At 45.3% G+C, this 21,260-nt stretch overlaps 1 protein-coding gene across 1 annotated transcript in view; it reads right to left on the reverse strand.

The window, feature by feature from the left end:
- RERE (arginine-glutamic acid dipeptide repeats) overlaps positions 1-21,260 on the reverse strand; it is a 387,592-nt gene that overhangs the window by 15,762 nt on the left and 350,570 nt on the right. The window contains exons 17-19 of the mRNA XM_082274341.1: positions 12,961-14,324; positions 11,716-11,938; positions 10,550-11,264 (exon numbers count right to left, since the gene is read on the reverse strand). Coding sequence (XP_082130467.1) covers positions 10,550-11,264; positions 11,716-11,938; positions 12,961-14,324 — 2,302 coding nt within the window. The remainder of the gene's footprint in view (positions 1-10,549; positions 11,265-11,715; positions 11,939-12,960; positions 14,325-21,260) is intronic.

Consider the following 21,260-nt stretch of genomic DNA (forward strand, 5'->3'; position numbering starts at 1 on the left):
AAAGCAAACTGAGGGAATGACAGCTATTTTATCACCAGTTTCGTTTAGAGGCTCTAATGTAAAAAAAAAAAAAAAAAAAAAGGAAATCTAAAACATTTCATCAGCTCCTATTTTAACATAAGGTCTTCCGAGTAGTAGGCTTTTGTTATTTGAATGCCTGGTAGAAAAACTGCTCTGGATGAGAAAAACTATAACGCTGTCCTTTACGACATATGGAGTGCAAAATATGGAATCGGATTGGTTACTGTGGGGCAACAAGATCCATTTCTTCTTTAGTCGCTTTGGATAAAAGTCACTTTTGATAAAAGAAAAGAAGAAAAAAAAAAAAAAAAGAGACCACAGTTGTAAGATGAACAACCATTCACCCTTGAAACAGAAATTCATTTCTGAAATAGCAAAGAAATAATGGGATTTTTGACTTACCGTAAATTCCATTTCTCTGATGTTCATTGGCGGACACAGCTCCTCATTTTCTTGACTACGTGGGTTATGCTGACTCCTACAGGGAGTAGGACACTAGGCAGAAAAAAAACTTGACTATGCCTATGGGGCAGTCCCAGGGGGTGTACTCTCACTCTCAGCTAGAGGTACTCAGTTTTGTTACAAGCAGTGTCAGAAGAAAAAATCTAAAACTCCATAGAGGGGTGGGTGCAGTATCCGTCAATGAACATCAGAGAAATGGATTTTACGGTAAGTCAAAAACCCCATTTTCTCTTTCGTTCATTGAAGGACACAGCTCCTGATCTTCTTGACTATGTGGTACGGGTGTTGAAATTAATCGTAGCATCGATGCATCGCGATGCAGCCTTGAACGATTCAGATTCGATGCTGAGGAACAGCCGCATCGATTGAAGGATGAAGGTCATCCCGGCTCCCCCTGTCTCTCCCAGGACAGCCCCGCCAGTGCACTCCAAGTTAAAATAAATCAGTGTCAGTGCCTCAGTTTCAGGGACCCATTCCTACAGTGTGTAAGGGTTAATGAAAACCAATGCCTCTACATTATTATCTCCGATCTTTCATTGCCTTCAGTCACGTGCCATCTGGCCAGCAGTTCTAATCCTCCCCCTCCTCCCGGCTGGAGGGCACGTGCGAATAAAGATAGGAGACAATAAGGTAGAGGCATCGGTTTACATGAACCCTTACACACTGTAGGAAGGAGTCCCTGAAACAGAGGCACTGACACTGATTTGTTTTAACTTTAGAGTGCACTGGCAGGGCTGTCCTGGGAGTGCGGGGGGGGGACGCTATATAATGTAAATTGGCTGTGTAATGTAAACGGGGGGGGGGGGGGGGCTGTGTTATGTAAACGGGGTGGGGGGGGGGGGTGTTATGTAAACGGGGTGGCTGTGTTATGTAAACAGGGGGGGGGCTGTGTTATGTAAACATGGGGGGGGGCTGTATTATGTAAACAGGGGGGGGGGCTGTATTATGTAAACAGGGGGGGGGCTGTGTTATGTAAACAGGGGGGGGCTGTGTTATGTAAACAGGGGGGGCTGTGTTATGTAAACAGGGGGGGGCTGTGTTATGTAAACAGGGGGGGCTGTGTTATGTAAACGGGGGGGGGGCTGTGTTATGTAAACGGGGGGGGCTGTGTTATGTAAACAGGGGGGGCTGTGTTATGTAAACAGGGGGGGCTGTGTTATGTAAACAGGGGGGGCTGTGTTATGTAAACAGGGGGGGCTGTGTTATGTAAACAGGGGGCTGTGTTATGTAAACAGGGGGCTGTGTTATGTAAACAGGGGGCTGTGTTATGTAAACAGGGGGCTGTGTTATGTAAATGGAGGGCTGTGATATGTAAATGGGGGGTTGTTATGTAAATGGGACTGTTTAATGTGCAGGGGGATGTGGAATGTACTAAAAGGGGCTGTGCCATTTCGTATTTACCATTCTAAAAAAAAATACTGTTGTCTGTTGTGTTCAGACTTTACTACCTGCAGGGAGTGTCCTTTTTTTCTTTTCTTTTTTTTTTAGAGCAGATAAAATAAAAAAAAATGGAGTTCATCTGATAGCTTGAATTTTTTTAATGAAAACCACAGGCAGTAATTTTGATGCATCGCGGAATCGAATCGTTGACAGGATAATCGTAATTAAATTGAATCGTGAGACCAGTGAAGATGCGCACCGCTACTATGTGGGATGTCCCAAAGCAGTGTCAAACATGAGGGGTGGGAATAGCAAGAAAAAAAACTACTTTCCAAGGCTAAACACAACCAACCAGGTAACATGGAGCTCAACCATACAACAGCAGCCTGCAAAACCTTGCGGTCGAAGGAAGCATCCGCAGATGCCAACACATCCACCTTATAAAACTTTGTGAAAGTGTGCACAGACGACCAGGTAGCTGCCTTGCAAACCCGCATCACTGACGCCTGATGATGGAAGGCCCAGGAGGCACTAAGCGCCCGGGTAGAGCGGGCCTTAACAGGGAAAGGAGGAACCTGACCCTTAATGGAATGGGCCTGAACCACAGTCTGTCTAATCCATCTGAAAATGGTAGCAGCAGAAGCAGCCAACCCTTTGCGAGGTCCATCTGTGAGGACAAATAGTGAGTCTGACTTCCTAAAAGACTCTTTAGCTGCCAGGTATACCCTTATTGTCCAAATCACATCCAGGCAATGCAAGGCAATTTCCTTAGGATGCTTAGGCCTGGGACACAGGGAGGGCAACACAATGTCTTCATTCAAATGAAAATCAGAGACGGCCTTTGGAGAAAGGAATGCACTAAGGAGTGTGCGGCCAACAGACACTGAAAGAAAGCCACCAAAGCCGAAAACCTGGGCCTTGATGGTACTCAAGGCTAAGCGCTGCTTAACCCCTCGTTGGAGGAAGGCCAAGATCTGAGCCACAGAAAAGGAGCAAGGGTGAACCCTGAGGGATTCACACCACGCAATGTACATCTTCCAAGTACGATGGTAAATCTTCCTCAAAGTAGATTTTCTAGCTTTGAACAACATAGGAATCACTGAGTCAGACAACTCTCTATACTTCAGCACCTGGCCAAGCCATCAAAGCCGGCAACTGTAAAGCAGAATGGAAGGTTGGCCCTTGTGACAACAGATCTTCCCTGAGGGGAAGTCTCCAAGGAGCATCAGCGACCAACCGTACCAGATCGGCATATCAAGACCGGCGAGGCCAATCTGGAGCCACTAGGATGACCGGAATCTCTTCTGCCTCAATCCGGTGCAGGAGTCTCAGCAGAAGCTTGAGGAGGGGGAAAAGCATAAATCAGACAATATCGACTCCAAGGAGCCACTAATGCATCTCTGGCGTCGGCTAGAGGAGTTCGGGACAGTGCCATAAACCTCTGCACTTTCCTGTTGAGGTGAAAGGCCAATAGATCCATCTCTGGAGTACCCCCCTGGAGACACAACTGATGAAACCCCTCCAGATGAAGTGACCATCCCCCCTGGTCCAACGCCTGTCGACTGAGGTAATCTGCCTGGCAATTTTCCACCCCTGGAATTTGCACAGCAAAGAAGGCTGGAATGAATCATTCTGCCCACCTTAGGATGCTGACTACTTCCCAAGCCGCCAGGACACTTCTCGTGTCCCCTTGGTGATTGGCACTGTCTGATTGAATCCGTACCGGACACCCCTGGAGATGACATGTCCAATGATCCAGACAGAGTCTGATCGCTCGGAATTCCAGTACACTGATTGGTAGCCTGGACGCTTCCAGGTATCCAGACACCCTGAGCACACACTGTGCCAAGGACGCCTCCCCACCCGGACAGGCTGGTGTCCGTGGTGATGACTGTCCAGTACAGGGGAAGAAATTATTTGCCCTGACGAAGTGCCGGAGAACGAAGCCACCAAACCAGGGACCCCCTCGTACTCCAGCTCAACAGGATTCGATTGTCTAGAGACTGAGAATTCTTGTTCCATTTCACTAGAATCTCTTTTTGTAGAGATCTCGTGTGGAACTGTGCCAACGGAACCGCCTCGAAGGTAGACATCATCAGGCCCAGTACCCGCATGAAAGACAGAAGAGATGACTGTCTGCTGGATAGCAGAAGCTGAATTGCCTCCTGCGATTTCTGAAGTTTTTCCAGAGGAAGAAAAACAATGGCTGAGGCCAAGCTCAGAGTCAGACCCAGATAATCCAGGCTTATCAGTGGAAGCCACAAGAAAATGGCCATCGAGGCTACACAAACATGGTCGCTGATCTGTAGCATAAAAAGCATAAAAGGTTACAAGAAAATGGTGGCCCCACGCGGGATCCCAGAAGATCGAAAATGATCCCAACAGGAAAGGGGGCTCTGGTAGGGGCCCCCACCAGGCCCTCCCCCCTCCCAAGGTTCAGTCGTTGGTGGCGCCCACCCCAGGTTGACCTAAAAATGTATGTCCACCCCGGGGGGGGGGGGGAATAAGGAGGGGGGGGTGGGAAGATGGAGGGCAAGGGTCTGTAGAAGATCACCGAGAAGGGGGGGGGCACTGACTGGGAGGGGCCCACGTCCACCACAAAACCCTCCAGGGGTAGAGGTGGGGGGACAGCTACTTGCCACACCAGGAACAGGGTTGTGCACCGCTCTGAACAGACCACGGTTCCATCGTAATGTGGGTGCTGTCAGCCAGGAGGAAACACTGAGACTCAGGCCGAAGCCAGTTTGTATACGCCCTCGCGAGATGTTTAACTCGCAGGCCAGCCCCGGTTCAGTGGTGCTGTCGCTGCCAACCTAGCACGGAGCTCACCGGAAAAAAAATAATAAAAAGAGGAAAAAGATTCCATTTAAAAAGAGAAAATTACCAGGACCAGAGATCCCAGGAATGAACTTGGTCCTTACTCCTGACTAGGCAGAAAAAAAAACTGAGTACCTATAGCAGAGAGTGGGAGTATACCCACTGGGACTGCTCCATAGGCATAGTCAAGTTTTTTTCCTGTCTAGTGTCCTACTCCTGTAGAGGGCAGCATAACCCAGGTAGTTAAGATGATGAGCTGTGTTCGTCAATGAACGAAAAAGAGACATTTTTCTAATCTATGTTACCGAATGAAGATCTTGGTGCCCTACAAGAGAATTTAAACCGTTCCCTACTACCAGAGACCCAGAACAGCCCATTAAAAACTGCAAGACACTCAAACATGAAAAAAAGAGAATCTAAACTTTGCCATGGGCTAACTGGAGAATGCAGAGCGCATTTGGTTTTCTATAGTAAGGCAGGTCAAAATGCAGTAACTTAAGGTAACCACTCAGATTTCACTTTTACGGAGGACCGGATTTTTTCTCAGATTGCCATTGGGTACTACACTATAAACATCCTTACTAATTTATTAAAGAGCGTTTTTAGAATGTAATGATACAATGGCTTGTGTACATGAGCCCTTAAAAATATCCCATGCTTTTTTCTTACAGGTGAGAAGTGTTGCTTCTTCATGAGGTAGACCACTAATGCACACAACTCTAAAACCACAAGACATGTCCAACTATATACAGCAGCCAGATTGCAGCCAAGTCCGGTTATCGGAAGTGGACTATAAATTGAGTGGCTGAAGCACTGTACTTTATTAGCACTCCATACATGATCAACTCCATTCCAAGCAATGCAAGCAAATCTGAACTAATAAAGCATTGTTCTTATTAGCCAGGGCAGATCCAACAATTCCTAACTTAAAAATCCGGTAACTCCATTCAGGGAAGGACAGTTGTTAGCCTTACAGTTTACTAAATAGCCATTAAGGTATAACTGCACATTACTAGTCTTGAATTAGGGATTTGAACACCCATATGCCTATACCCACTGTTTTTTTTAAAAGATGCATATATAGTATTGTTCAGGGTCTCAGGGTTAGAGATAGGCTAGCGATATGCACATTTTTTCTGTTCAGTGGATTCCTTTATTAATGTTACACAATGCAGATGAAAGACTCTCCCACTGGGGCTATTGCGTTTTGACAGCCGGCCACGCCAGATGTCAAAATCCACAATCAGCCTGGATGCAGGAGCTATTTGGCTGACAGCTTTCCGCACAGCTCTTTTGTTTTTTTTAGTTCGGAAATACCGGCCTGAAACCAGTGAAAATTTGCTCCGTGTATGGTTAGCCTAAAACCACTGCTTATTAGCAGTATTAAGACAAAAGCAGGAAGGAAGCTGGACAATACACTGGGGAATCGGTGGTACTCAATCATGGCATAACCATACATTATGCCAGCATATTCAGGGACTGTACCTATACATCCACAAAAACATTTAATAGAAAGATTTGGACATTTTTTTCTAAACCCCTCAGTGCACGTGTGCAAAGACAAAATATGGTCATAATAATGAGGAAAACTTTATACCAATTTGTTTGAAATGTCCATTTATTAAAGCACTAATCAGCAAAAGAAGCTTGCACTTTTAAAGAGCAGCATACTACTTTCAGTTCAACTTACTTGGTACTGAAACATGGATAAGGATGACAACCCTAACTGCTAGACCCTTAAAGGGGTTGTAAAGTCAGAAGGTTTTTAACTTAATGGATTCTATGCATGAAGATAAAAAAAACCTCCTGTTTGAAGCAGCTGCCCTCAGACCCCTAATGCTTACCTGAGACCCCTCTCGATCCAGCGCAGTCCTTGACTGTCTCAGATGTCCGGTACTCCCCTACTCATTGGCTAAGACACAGCAGCGGCGTCATTGACTCCCGCTGCTGTCAAAGTCAGTTAACCGATTGGGGGGGGGGGGGAGGGGGCGGGATCGAACCGAAGCTCTGTGTCTGAATTGATACACGGAGCTGTGCCTCGGCTTGTTTGCCTCATAGCAAGCTATTTGCTGTGGGGGCACTCAAAGGGAGAGGGATGCAAGGAGAGATGAAGAGGGACCCGAAAAAACGAGAATCTGGGCTGCTCTGTGCAAAAACAACTGCACAGAGATGGTAAGTATAACATGTTTGTTATTTTTATAGGGGGAAAAAAAAAAAACACGAGACTTTACAATCCCTTTAAAAAAATCAGCTGTCATTCACCCCATAACTTTGCTGCGAATACTAGTAAAAGAAGGCTTCTTGTGGTGTCTGTGGGAAATAGATTTTTTTTCCCCCAGGTAAGATTTCACTGAACTTTACAAGATTGCAACAACATGCAATCACGCTCTGAAGGTAATTACAACCATGTAATTAATCTTGTCTGCTCTTGGTGCTTGTTCTCACATGGGCAATCCTCTGTTAAACATGCAACTTAGGGGAAGGAAGCGGAAATCAATGCAGGGTCCTTTTCTCCAGACTTGGGGGTCCATATTGTTGTAGAGAGGTGGGCTGATGCAATGACATCAGTGCTGCTCTCTGCACCAATACACTGTGAATAAAGGCCACTGTGGTGACACTCTCAATCTTCTGGCTTAAGTCATACTGAGTGTCATTCAACCTGAGGACATCTTGTGGCAAAGAGGTACTCTGCAGGGATTATTTATGTGTGGTATTATACCCTGTGTGGTATTAAAATTTAATCTGAAATTGGGCTTTAAAGAGTAAGAAAACTCCCCTTGTGTGCTTATACCCATCGGTAAGCCTATGAGAAGGCTTACCTATAGGTACTGTAAATATCTCCTAAACATGCACCGTTTAGGAAATATTTACTGTATACTGCGCAGATTATGTCATCGGCGCATGCACTCTAAAGGAATGGCTGCCCGTGCCATTTCTTCACGGCCTGTGCCGTTCCCGGCGGCTCCCGCTTGCATGCACGGAAGTGACGTCACCGCGGCTCCGCCAATCACAGCGCCGGAGCCTGCGAACCCAGAAAGAACACCAGGGAAGATGTCGGCCATGTAAGCGGTGTGCGGACGCCGCTGCTGAGGCTTCGTTCCAAGGTATTTCATATGTGATGCATACTATATTCATTATTGCCTTTGTCTTACACAGGGTTTTTGTTTTGTTTTTTGTTTTAACTGGGTTTAAAGCCTCTTTAACAGATTTTTGGCATCCAAAAATGTAATAATTTTCCTACTGTGGACCAGAAAACAAAAGCCATCAACCATTTGCCTGTAATTATTTTTTTTTTTTAATATAAATCAGGGTTTTTTGGGTTGTTATAGAATACCAGACCAGAAGAGCAATTACTTGATTACCACCTGAGACAGACAACAAATTCACAATTGTTGGTTTCATTAGTGAACAATGGATTCAATAATAGTGAAACTTTAAAGTTGCCACATACAAACAAAATGTATATAAAAAGTTTATGGGAACATTTGGAATTTTTGTTGTTATTAAACCCTTTTTTTATATTATGTACTACTGAGGACAGGCCAACTATTTTAAGGCAGTTTATTATGATACGTTTTGCTCTTTCTTCGTCTCTCAAGTAGCAGTAACCAAATGTTGACAAAAAATAATACCTGCCTCCAAGTATGGAGTTACCGGATTAGCTAAAGCTTAAAATCTCAACACCAAAACTCAAACACAGCTAAATACATACAATAACTCTACAATATTCATTTTTTTAATCTGGGACTCGCTTCTCTTTTTGGAAGATAATCCCGGTCTCCCAAGTCCTTCTTCTCACTCCTTATTAAAATGGTTGCATTTATTTACCAGGAAAGTGGACTGGAACACATGTCCCGTTTTCAGCCACGCCCGGCCAAGACTTAGAGTTACAGCAGCAGTCTATTGAAAACACATAATATCGTAAGATGCCTCCCGTCTTCACAACATCACACAGATGTATTACAAATGGATTTTAGATGCTACCAAATTAACAGGCTGATCTGGCAAGGAAGTGAGCTGAGCCACCCTAGGTTTGATCTGTCAGTCCTTTTAAAGGCTCATAGCCACAATATTTTTTTGCCAAAGGTCAACAGCCAAGACTTTGGCGAAACCAAACATCAAATGATATTTTGCACAGAAACATTTTATGTCCTTGCTGTAGGGTGAAAATTCAGAAAACGAGTTCATATACCTGCTGATTATTACCTTATAACTTTTTTTTTGCTAATCAGATATCTGCCCTGCAAGAAATTTGCTCATCTACAGTGATGAACAACTATGACAGATAGAAGCGATAACCCAGGTGCTGCCCGCACAAATTGTATGAGGGACGATGCATCAGTGGATGCAGCCCTTAATTGATCACATCTCATACTGTCCAAATATCCATCCAACATGAAAACTGGTGCCTCATACACATGCCAAATATAGTTGAAAATAAATCGAACTTAATCATTACAGCACATAATCATGCTTGAGTAATATAAAATTGCACCTAATCGTACAATGTGGTAAAAAAAAAAAAAAAGGTCTCTCCATTGCCAGGAGCAAATACCAAGAGGCCAACAATCATTTTCTAGTGCTTTCTTACAAAATAAACATCGCTATGACTTCTTCAGCTCTAAATCTGGTGGTAGCAAGATCAGTGTATATCCCTGTTGTGTTTCTGTTCTGACTTTTGGAATACAAGAGAGTAACTTAGAAGTGAGGGAAGGAATATTAATTGCTGTTGATGTTGAGGCCATATTATAAATCAGTCAAAAAACACAACTCAAGGATAATGTATTCTAGTAGTAAAGGAAGCTCTCTACCCTAACTTAACTGAACATTAGTTTTATAGCATAAGAATAAGCACAACAAAGAGAAACCGAAACTGCCCAGCAGAAACAAAAACTGTTCTGACTCCCTAAGGGGACAACAATGGAAAACCAATTATGACACTGGCAATGTAAGTGCCCTAACAATGCAACAACCAATATTACAAAAACAGCATCATATTCGGGGATTGGATATGTCCAATTTACTAAATCATTTATGGATGCTGACTCATAGAACATAGACCAACCAATATCAAAGAACAAATAATCAACTTAAACCACCTTACAGCCAAACAAATCATCATAAACCACCTTACTGCAAAACAGGACAATAGCTTACAGCTTGTTTATATAATTTTAAAAGTGATATGTAGAACTCTTGAATATCACGATAAGACCAAACAGGAAAACCACAAGCTTACTGATGTACAACCTAACTAGAACATCAATCGAAACTACACATCATGAAGATCTTGCAGAGACGGCCAGGAGATGCACTAAAACAGCTTAAAAGAAAAAGGTCCTTAAGGAGTAGTGTTAGAGGAACAGAAAAACGTCCAATTATATCTATAGGCGTTTCTTTTGTATCATTGCTAACTGAACGAATCGGAGGAGACAGCAGTCAACTCAATCGATTCCAAGTCTCTTTGAAAGGACTGCAGGAATTTTAAAATATTTACTGACAGGTCAGACAAGGAAAGCCAGGACTGTTTTGAAAGTTTCAGCCTGTACTTGGTTGAGAAAGTTTACCTGTTTTTTTCCCCATAGCATCCTATAAGAATGGAAGAATTTAACCGTGGAGGTCTTGCCCAAATTAACTATATTCCATCTGTCCTTTTATTAATTACAAAATATGAGTCAACAGGTTTGTTTTTATGGACACATCCACATATAACTTTCTCCATTCTTGTAGAAATTCCTGGTACGTTTTGGAAAATGAGGTAAACTTCCCCACAGATTAAAGTAAAAAAAATACATTATATTAGAACAAGGGTTTCTATTTTTCTGAGATTCCCCTTCTTTACCTCTCATGAACGAATCTGTTGACTCACCTTGATGTAATGGGTCCTGCTGATGAAGATGGAGGTGTGAATGTATGTGCGAGTGTTGGTGGTGGTGAGGTGTGACGTTGAACATCTGTAGCCGGGCTAAGGGATCATTAGTAAGTGATGCCATTCGTTCTGCATGTATTCGTTCGGCTGCCAGTCTCTCAGGATAAGTCATTTCTGGCCGTAGTTGTGGTCCTGCCAAGGCCAGTCTCTCTCTATCCAGGGGGTTTAAGCCAGGATGAAAAGAAGCAAAAGGATGTGGTCCTGCCGTTGGGGGGAGGGTAAGCGCACCATGTCTAGCAAAATGTTCCATGGGGTTAGCAGCAGGGTGGAGTTGGTCCAGCTCAGGGGGTTTAACCTCAAAGCCAGGTTTCATCCTCTCTCGTAGCTCCCTCTCCCGGATTTCACGTTCCCTCAGTTCCCGCTCACGCAATTCCCGCTCACGAAGTGTAGGGTCCATATTATACAAGCCTGGCATATGGTAAGCTAAGAGAGGGTCATTGGGATTAAGAGGGACAAAAAAAGGATGATTGCGATTGGTCGGTGACATAACGTGCGGTCGAGCATATTCACTTAGTGTACGCAGAGCAGGTGTATCTGGCCCAATATAAGGGGGGACAGCAGCTATGGTTGTTGGAGGCTCAAAGGATGGTCGAATGTGAGCTGGGCCACCGATCTGAGACTCTCCAAGACGACCTTCGTGGGAACTGCAAGCCTTCTGTATGAAGAAATTTGGATAAATGGCATAGTTAAGAAACACTGAAAAATTATAAATTATAAATACAATTTGCCTTATTTACATTCATCCTGCCCTAACTTTTTAACTGGGGTGCACAATCAATAGGTAAAGACCCAAATATGAAGTTCTTTGGTGACTGCTTTTGTGTCCCTGGATTGCTTTAAATAACATTCAGTTGATGAGATTCTATTTATAAACTGTTTAGGGACCAAAGGCAGTTAAAAACCTACAGATTGGGTCACATAAAAAGATTTACTGACTCTCTTGGCCACAAATCTGTAAATATAAAATTATAATGATAATATATAAGAAAATAAGTTGTTAGTGATACAGGCATGTTAAAACATATAGCCAGCAAGTAAAAGAAAAAAAATAATTTTTTTCTGGCTCTTGAAAGCGGAGTAAAAAATGATTTCTGAAAAGAACGTACTGCTGCTCTTTCTGCTTCTCTTTCGCGCTCCCGTTCCCTTTCCTTTTCTTTTTCCTTTTCCTTTTCTCGTTCTCTCTCCTCTCGGACCTTTTGTTCTGCTTCCCTCTTTGCCTTCTCAGCTGCTTCCTCCCTCTTTTTGGCCAGCTTGGAGTCACCCCGTGGGATGAAGTAAAGGTCAGTTCTTGCACATGAGTTGTAACCACGATCCAGATGCTTGTAAAATCTGTATTAAAATATTAATCAAAGTTTATTGACAGAGAATATTGATAAACTATATGGCGGAGTACAAAGATAGTGTGTATGATAATTATAGAGCATTCATTAATTTGTTCATACCATCCTGCAGTCTAAAGCCCCTATTCAGACGGAGCAGAATCGGTCAAGCAGGGGATCTTTCTGCTAATCTCCGCTGAGCAGGTGGATTACAGGTCTGTGTCCCCTCCGCTATGCAGAGCAGGCACAGACCCAGCCCGCTGTTCTCAGTGAGGCGGTCGGATGGAAACAGACAATATCCATTTCCACCCGACTGTCATCCGATCTGCCAGAGAAATGGGGAACATATCCCCATCCGTCTATTTTTAGCAGACTGGGTCAGGTGGCAGGGGGTGTCAGAGGAAACATGTCCGCATACATCCACTTCTTCAAAGAGAACAATGGGCAGTCCAATCAGGTCCGCATAAAAAAAAACCGGAAAGGTGAACCTGATCTGTCTGCTGGTGTGAAAGGGTCCTTAGTAAGTATACTGCTTTATCTGAAAGAACACTTGTATTGTAGTACACATAATGCTGCAAAGGATGAAGGTAGACCCTATGACTGGCCCTTGCAGTAATGGTTTTAATGTATTATGTTCCCATGGTATCAATATCAGGTTGATGTCTGACAAGAAAAAAAAAAAGCCAACTGTCATTAGGAACCTTAGAACATTGTTGTACATTATACTCTTCCAATGTGTAATGTCTGCCTTCATCTTTCACAACATTGTTTTCTCCAAGACTGAGAATGAACATTAAAAGACTTCTTTAGTCATTTTTCTTTTTAGCTCTGCTTTAATATCAGGTATATAGATGTAGAATTTTTTTAAAATAAATTAAATTATAGCTGTTCATTAGTGAACGACATCATTAAAAAGAAGTCAAACAAAGCTGCACTACATTCCCTTCTGATCAGTGGAAACTAATTATGATTAGTAACTGGAATGATAAACATTTAGACACTTTCAATAAAACAAGCATCCAGCAATAGTACCTTGCAGACTGACTGGCATGACTGGGAACATCAACCACAGTGGGTTCTGGTGATGGACTTCGAGGAGGAAGTGGAGGACTTTCAGGCTCATCAATTTCATCCGGTACCTCTTCTTTGATCTGTATTGGTGGCAGAGGGGGTGGATTGGGAGATGGCGATACCACAGGAATGCAGACAGTCGAAGCAGCAGCGGAAGTTGTAACGGTTAAGGGTGGCTGAAGATTTGGAGATGGTGATGGCAAGCATGACGGGGTAGGAGCAGGAGCACAGGTAGGAGGAGTTATTGATGGTGGGCCTCCAGGCACAAATGAGTGCTGGGAGAAGGAAGGCTGAGGAGGTAAGGGATGAAGACCTGACTGAGGGTGCCCCGGTGTTTGGGGAAGACTTTGGCTTTGAGTCAGGACTGGTGGTTGTGCTGCTGTTGCCTGAAGTTGCTGGCTCTGAGGCATAAGCTGCAAAGGAGGTGGATGAGCAGAAGGAGGATGATGGGCAGGTAGTGAACTAAGTGGCTTAAGAGCAGGAGGTGGTGGTAAGTTGGAGTTGAGGGAGAATGGAGATGGCCCTTGTAAGTGGGGAGGATGTTTATGGGTCTGTGCAGGAGTTTGCTGAATAGGGGTGGTGGGAGGAGGTTTAATATGAGGCATAGTAATGGGTGCTTGGGGCAAAGGCTGCTCACGCAAAGGCTGAGGTGTTGTTTGCAGAGCAGGCTGAGGAGCATTTGGTGGTCCCTGAGTATTATGAGGAAAATGAGATGGAGTTTGTGGCACTGGAGAGACCTGAGCAGGGCAGGGCTGAGGTGGAGAAGAACCTGGATACTGTAAAATGGGTTGTGGTGGCATGTTGTGTGGCAAAGAAGCTAATGGCCCATGATGAGGAGACTGTGGGTGTATTTGAGTAGGAACTGGAGGCTGTGGCTCTCCTTGTGACCCTACAATAGGCTGTATTGCTGGGTGTGGAGAGGGAAGTCTTTGAGGGTGCAAAACTGGTGCCTGAACAAGTGATAGAGATGGGGGCTGTGGAGGCTGGGAAGGAGGTAACGAGGGAGAAGGTGATATTTGAGCAGGAGCAATGCTGTGTGGTGGAGGAGCAATAGCTGGAAGAGGCCCTGGTGATACAGCAGGAGGGACCATTGCTGGAGTTCCACTTGGAGGTTGCAGCATTTGTTGTTGAGCTGAGGAGTCAGAGTCGCTCTCATTATCTTGGGGACTAGGAATGCTGGGAGATGTGCTGCGATTATCCTGGTCAATGTCCTTAGGATCGCTGCTGCCTTCATCATTAACACTTCGGCTATCTGAGCTTTCACCTTCACCTTCTCCTTCACCCTCCCCTTCTCCTTCTGATGGGGAGTTTGGCCGACTGATCTCCTTTAGAAGACACAATAAGTTAGTTTACGAATTAACTTATACATTGATCAAAAGAAGAAAAATATATCAAAAATAAACTTTTAAAGTTTAAAAGCCCTATTGCGTTTACCAAGACAATCTGTAGGCCTCATACGTGAGTCACGATGATTTATTTAAGATGATTATTTTTACCATATTTTTATTGGACATAAAATCAGTAGTCTGTGTTCTTGGTTGCATGCTAAATTGCACAGGTCACATCTGTGCTATTGCCTCTCAGTTTGTGAGCAGATCTACTCAATTACAACACCGATCACTGGAGACACTTTTCAAATGCTTTCCTTCTGCATGTAGCCGACATTTGACATAATTCTTCAGGCTTGGATAAAGTCATTAGACTTGAGCTCAGGGACTACGTTTTAATGGTGTATAACTATATTGTTGCTGCAGAGTAGAACTTGTCAGGAACTAACTTATTCACATTTGTAAAGATACGGATAGGTTCCCTTTGACAACCTCTTACAGATTTTTAGTCTTTGACATTGATCTCGGAATATGCTTAATAAATACTTGCCTAAGTGGTTCTAAAAGGTACAAAGTGGTTGCTTACCTTAATGCATTGTATGTCAGCCCTCAAATTTTCCACTCGTCTGCTTGCATGTTGCGAGTGGAAAATGATTGAGGGCGAGAGTGGGGCTGCCTTGGGAGCCGATCTCCCAGTGATCGCCCAGGGGAACAGAGAAAGAGTAGAGGAAAGCAAGCCGGATAATCACAGAGCGGGGATCGCCCTGCTTTACCAGATTTGAATTGCCAGGCGCTCACCATTACACACAGCACCGCCTCCTGGGCCGGCTCCTTTGATAGACAGAACACCGGTCCAATGCCGGGACGTGTGACCTATCATAGGAGTCAATCCAAGAGGCAGGACTGTGTGATGGCAAGCGCCCAGCAAGTCAAATGAAAGCTGTTACAGTGGGGTGATCCCGGCTTTCCTCTTCCTTTCCACTCTCTTCCCCTGCACAGACGAGGCTGCATTGAGGGGCACAGGCGAGGCTGCATTGAGGGGCACAGGCGAGGCTGCATTGAGGGGCACTGGCGAGGCTGCATTGAGGGGCACTGGCGAGGCTGCATTGAGGGGCACTGGCGAGGCTGCATTGAGGGGCACTGGCGAGGCTGCATTGAGGGGCACTGGCGAGGCTGCATTGAGGGGCACTGGCGAGGCTGCATTGAAGGGCACTGGCGAGGCTGCATTGAAGGGCACTGGCGAGGCTGTACTGATGTGCACTGGCGAGGCTGTACTGATGTGCACTGGCGAGACTGCACTGATGTGAACTGGTGAGGTTTCACTGATGGGTATTGATGAGGCGGGTACTGATAAGCTTAACTGATGATACTGCACTGATGGACACTGATAGGCTGCATTGATGGGCACTGACAAGGTTGTTAATAATGGGATTTTTGACTTGCCAAAAAAAACATTTCTCTGATGTTCATTGATGGACACAGTGCCTGATCTTTTTAACCATTGGGGTATACTGCCCTTTACAGGAGTAGGACACTAGGCAGAAAAAAAGTCTGGCTACGCCTATGGGCAGTCAAAGGGGGTATTCTCCCTCTCTGCTATAGGTACTTAGTTTTGTTACAAGCAGTGTCAGAAGAATTATAACTTGACAGAGGGGTGGGTGCTGTGTCCATTAATGAGCATCAGAGAAATGGATTTTACAGTGGGTCAAAAATTTTCTCTTTCGTTCATTGGCAGATACAGCTCCTAATCTTAACCATTGGGACGTCCCAAAGCAGTGTTAAACATGAAGGGTGGGGGCAGCGAAAAAGATAGTCCCAAGGCTAACTATAGCCAACCAGGTAAACAAGAGCTCAACCAAAACAACTGGAGCTCCCTGGAAAACAATATACCCTCAAAGAGGACCAGGTCCTCTAAACAGCAGCCTGCAAAAACCTTGGGGCCAAAGGAAGCATCCGCAGATGCCAACACATCCACCTTATAGAACTTTGTGAAGTGTGCACTGACGACCAGGAGGCTGCCTTGCAAACATGCGTCATTGACGCCTGATGACGGAAGGCCCAGGAGGCAATGAGCGCCCGAGTAGAATGCGCCTTTACAGGGAAAGGAGGAACCTAATCCTTGATGGAAGAGACCTGAACCACTGTCTGTCTGATCCATCAGGAAAATGGTCGCAGAGGAAGCGGACAACCTTTACAGTGAGCACAAATAGTGAATCTAACTTCCTAAAAGGCTCCGTAGCTGCCAAGTACACCCTAAATGCCCGGACCACTGTTTTGGCCTGGGACACAGGGAAGGCAACACAATGTCTTCATTCAAATGAAAATCAGAGACAACCTGCGGAAGAAACGACGGACAGAGGTGAAAAACCACCTTATCTCTGTGAACCACCAAGTAAGGTGAACGACAGGATAATAAACAAGGAAAAACCAGGTACATGCACTGGTTATGAACGGGAATTAAGCCTAACCGTCTCACCAATTAGGTGTGGGGTAACCTATAAGTTAAGGAACCAGAAAAAACTAAATTAAACAGCTAAAAGCTGTTCGAAAATAGGTATAATCCCACGCAGTATACAAAGGCTAGAAAAATATTAAGCTTTACTTAATTTAAAAAAACATGTATGAATATCACATTGCTCAACAACAAGTCACACACAATGACATACAAACATAGGTTAAAAGAAAACCCAGGTGATAGCCGGACCGGAGGTAAATTGCACAAAAAGCCAGGGTGGGCTGATGAATCAGTGTGATAATAATAGAGGTCGGGCCAACAAAGACCCGTGATATATCAGCTCCAACCCCAAAGAACTCTCTAGTAGATGAAGGGATAATATCCAGTGAATATTAACAAATTCCTATGGAGTGATAGGAAAGCTGAACAACAGAGCATACTGCTGAAAAACCAGTCATGAGATCACACTTGATGCAGAGTGTGTAATATCGATTGCGTGTCAGTGTATCACCAGATAGCTGCCAGAGTATAGAAAAAGGCAATTGTTGAAAAACGTTATGTAAACACCTTCAGCAATGTGAAAATCACAGTCAAATAGCAATAGAGGTTAAGTGCTGGTTCACATCCCTGCGATGCGGGAACGCTGCGAATATACAGCGTGTTCCCGCATCGCATCCGCACCTCTGGCAGTTCATGCTGGGGGTGTCAAAAGTTAATGACACCCCCAGATCAGATCGCATATCACAGTGCGATCTGAAAGTTCGCACAGAATCGGATTGCACTAGTGTGAACCACCATGCATTCCGATTCTGCTTGCGGACCAAAAAAAGAGTTCTGTGCAAGTTGGGTGCGATTGCGATGCGAATTCAGCCATACAAACTGTATGGCTGAATTTGCACCGCACAGAGATCGTATGTAATTGTAGGAGCAGTGCGCTCCGAATTACATGCGATCTCTGTGATCGCAGAAATGTAAACTGGCAAGGATATAATGCGAATTAGAAAATCATAATGTTCCATATAGAGAATGATAATATGGTTTCAGCTGTGTAATTGGCTCAGATCGACAGCTCTTCAATTCACAAGTTAAACTTCAAGGTAACAGAAATCCCTTCTATCGTAATAGATGCCTCTATAGTCGGGGTGAGCTGACAATCTCAAAGTGCAAGTTCATAGAGTAAATGGTACATTAACCCAGACTTAGCGTGCAGCCCAATTCATAAGTCTGTAGAAGGAAGCTAGGCAGGATAGCAATGTATCACCAATTGAGTAATGGGAGTTATACTCACTGCTTAGCCGCTTTATACAAATGTCCAGGAGGCTGGTACAATGACCGAAATGGGGCTGTATAAACAGGTCCAGGCATGTAATGATATGTTAAATTGAGGGTAAAGTACAATCAGAGGGACCCTCTATCCCAGAAGCGGCGCAGCTCATATACTTGGAGCCAGCCGGCCGACATCCAGATCGCTCCTCGCTGCATCAGCGGGCACAGAGGTTAGCACAAACCAATCTGGACGTCACAAGAGAACAAGATAACGCCACCAATTCCAACACCATGAGCGCAGAGGTGATGGCACATACGATGGTAGATCTACCTAGAAGTAGGTTTCCTAGCTATTAACAGCGTTAGAAACACAGACTCAGACAAACCTCTATCCATCAACACCTGGCGTTCAACAGCCAAGCTGGCAAAGCCAGCGACTGTAAAGCAGGATGAAAGATTGGCCCTTGGGACAGCAGATCCTCCCTGAGAGGAAGCTTCCAAGGAACGTCGGTGACCAGCCGCACCAGATCGGTGTACTAAGCCCGGCGAGGCCAGTCCAGGGCCACTAAGATGACAGGAATCCCTTTTGCCTCGATCCTGCGTTGAAGTCTTGGCAGAAGCTTGAGAGGAGGAGGGAAGGCGGAAATAAGATGATCCTGACCCCACGGGGCCACCAGCACATCTGCGGCGTCCGCCAGAGGATCTGGTGACAGAGACACAAACCACTGCACCTTTCTGTTGGTGCCTCTGCACCTTTCTGAGTTGCCAACGGATCCACCTTGGGGATGCCCCACTGGAGACAACTGATGAAACTACTCCGGATGAAGGGACCTTTTCCCTTGATCCAACGCCTGCTGACTGAGGAAATCCGCCTGCCAGTTTTCCACCAATGGAATGTGTACGGCGGAGAGGGCTGGAACAAATCTTTCTGCCCACCTTAGAATGCCCACTACCTCCAGAGCAGCCAGGACACTTCTTGTGCCCCCCTGGTGATTGACATAAGCCACAGCCGTGGCATTGTCTGATTGAATGCGCACTGGACATCCCTGAAGACGATCCGACCAATGTTCCAGGCACAGTCTGATCGCTCGGAGTGCCAAGACATTGGTCGGTAGTCTGAACTCTTCCAGTGTCCAGATCCCCCAAGTTGAATTTTTGGCGAGGACGCCTCACCAGCTGGGCAGGCTGGCATCCATGGTGACCACTGTCCAATACAAGGGGAGGAAGGATTTTGCCCAATGGACGCGCTGGTGAATGAAGCCACCATATTCCGGACTCTTTCGTTTCCCGGCTCAGCCTAGTCTGATTTCCAGAGACTGCCGATTCTTGTCCCATTTGGCCAGAATCTCCCTTGCAGGGACCTTGTATAGATTTGTGCAAAATGAACCGCTTCAAAGGTAGAGCCCAGCTGACCAAGCACCCGCATGCAAGTCCGGAGGGATGACCAACTGCTGGACAGCAGGAGACTAATTGCAGCCTGCAGTTTTGAGAGTTTGTTCAAAGGAAGGAGCACTCTGGCTAAGGCCGAATCCAGAAGCAGACCCAGATAGTCCAGCTTTGTGGACAGAACCAGAGCAGACTTCGGAAAAATTCAGAATCCAGCCAAATTCCCTCAGATAACCAAAAGATTGATATCCTCTATGGCTGTGATGTGAGGCTGGTGACGGACTCTACACTTTAATGCGCTGTTTTTATTGAATAGGTTTTAGTTTTATTTGTGGCCTTAGTTTTATTATTTGATTGGATGACACATTAGCCTCTGCTGGGATCCGTTTGTCGCTCTTGGTCCGGTGGTCACGGAGGAGTGTCGGATTCTAGTGCGGGTGGGATCGAGATAAATGGGAGGAGGTGCCCGAGCCTTCTTAACCTGAGACATGACAGTATTCCTCCACCCCTACCGAGGAAGTCAACGCATGACGTAATGCGTATAGGGGGCAGAGCCTTCTGTCAGCATCACATCGCAGCCACTTCAAGTGATATACTACACGCTTCAAGAGCTCGCACTTAAAGTGCTTTTCTTGTGAGTTGCCTGACATTTTTTTAATAAATCAATGATCTTAAATAGAGAGAGCACTAGATGTTGCCTTTTATTCCCTGACATATTGTGGATCGACACAGAGCTTGGGAACTGTCTATGAGCATACCACCAGAGAGCCCCATCAGACTGCAATTATCCCAGAAGGGAACTGCTTATTCTGACCCCCTGGTGAAACGGGTCAGAATGTGAGGCGAGAGGCTGGATAGCACAGGTGGCGGAGGAAAACTGAGCACATATGTTCATATGCACGGATAGTGAATTAGGACACCGAGTCAGCTCAAAATTATTACATGTTTATGGACTTTTGTATCACATTATGTTACACTGTTTATTTCATTATTAATTCACTAAGCTATTTAGATGAATGTGTAAGTATATGGATTTCATATCATATCTCTTTTTCACTGTTTATATCTGGCACAGCACTGTTTTATTTGTCGTATGGTGGTTTCCAGGTTTTCCACCAGAGCACTAGGAGACTCCGCTCACAGGAGGAGGTTGTCCAAGTAGCCCAGTACCGCGATTCCCCATTGGCAGAACAATGCTAGCACCGGGGCCAACACTTTCATGAAGACTCGAGGAGCCGAGGCGAGTCCAAAGGATAACGCCACAAACTGATAATGCTCCTCTCCCACATCAAAGCGGAGGAAGCGCTGAAGTCCGACACATATTGAAATGTGAAGGTAAGCGTCCTTAATGTCGATGGAGGCAAGAAAGATTACCGGGGCAGGGAAGCCACCATTGTGCGAATGGACTCCATTCTGAACTTCTGCACCCGCACAAAGCAGTTTAGCGCCTTGAGGTCCAGAATTGGACGCACCTTGCCTTCCTTCCTGGGGACTGTAAACAGGTTTGAGTAAAAACCCCTGAAAACATTCCGAAGTCAGAACCGGGACAATTACCCTTTGAAGTAAAAGGTCTTGCACTGCCCCAAAAAGAACCTTACCGGAGGGTAAGATCGAAACTCGATCTTGTAGCCTGATCGTATGATCTCGTGGACCCACTTGTCTTGTACCAGGGAAATCCACGGGTCCGGGAACCAGCGAAGACATCCCCCACCCCAGATACGGCTGAGGGCGCACGTTCCTGCCAAAAGGGGCCTTGTCCGTGGGTCTGGAGAAGCCCGCGCTTGACTTGCTAGACCAAGGTCGCTTGGATCCTCCAGAAGAGGCCC

This window comes from Pelophylax lessonae (assembly GCF_965119305.1).
Source record: "Pelophylax lessonae genome assembly, chromosome: 12".
In the NCBI taxonomy this organism is placed as follows: Eukaryota; Metazoa; Chordata; class Amphibia; order Anura; family Ranidae; genus Pelophylax; species Pelophylax lessonae.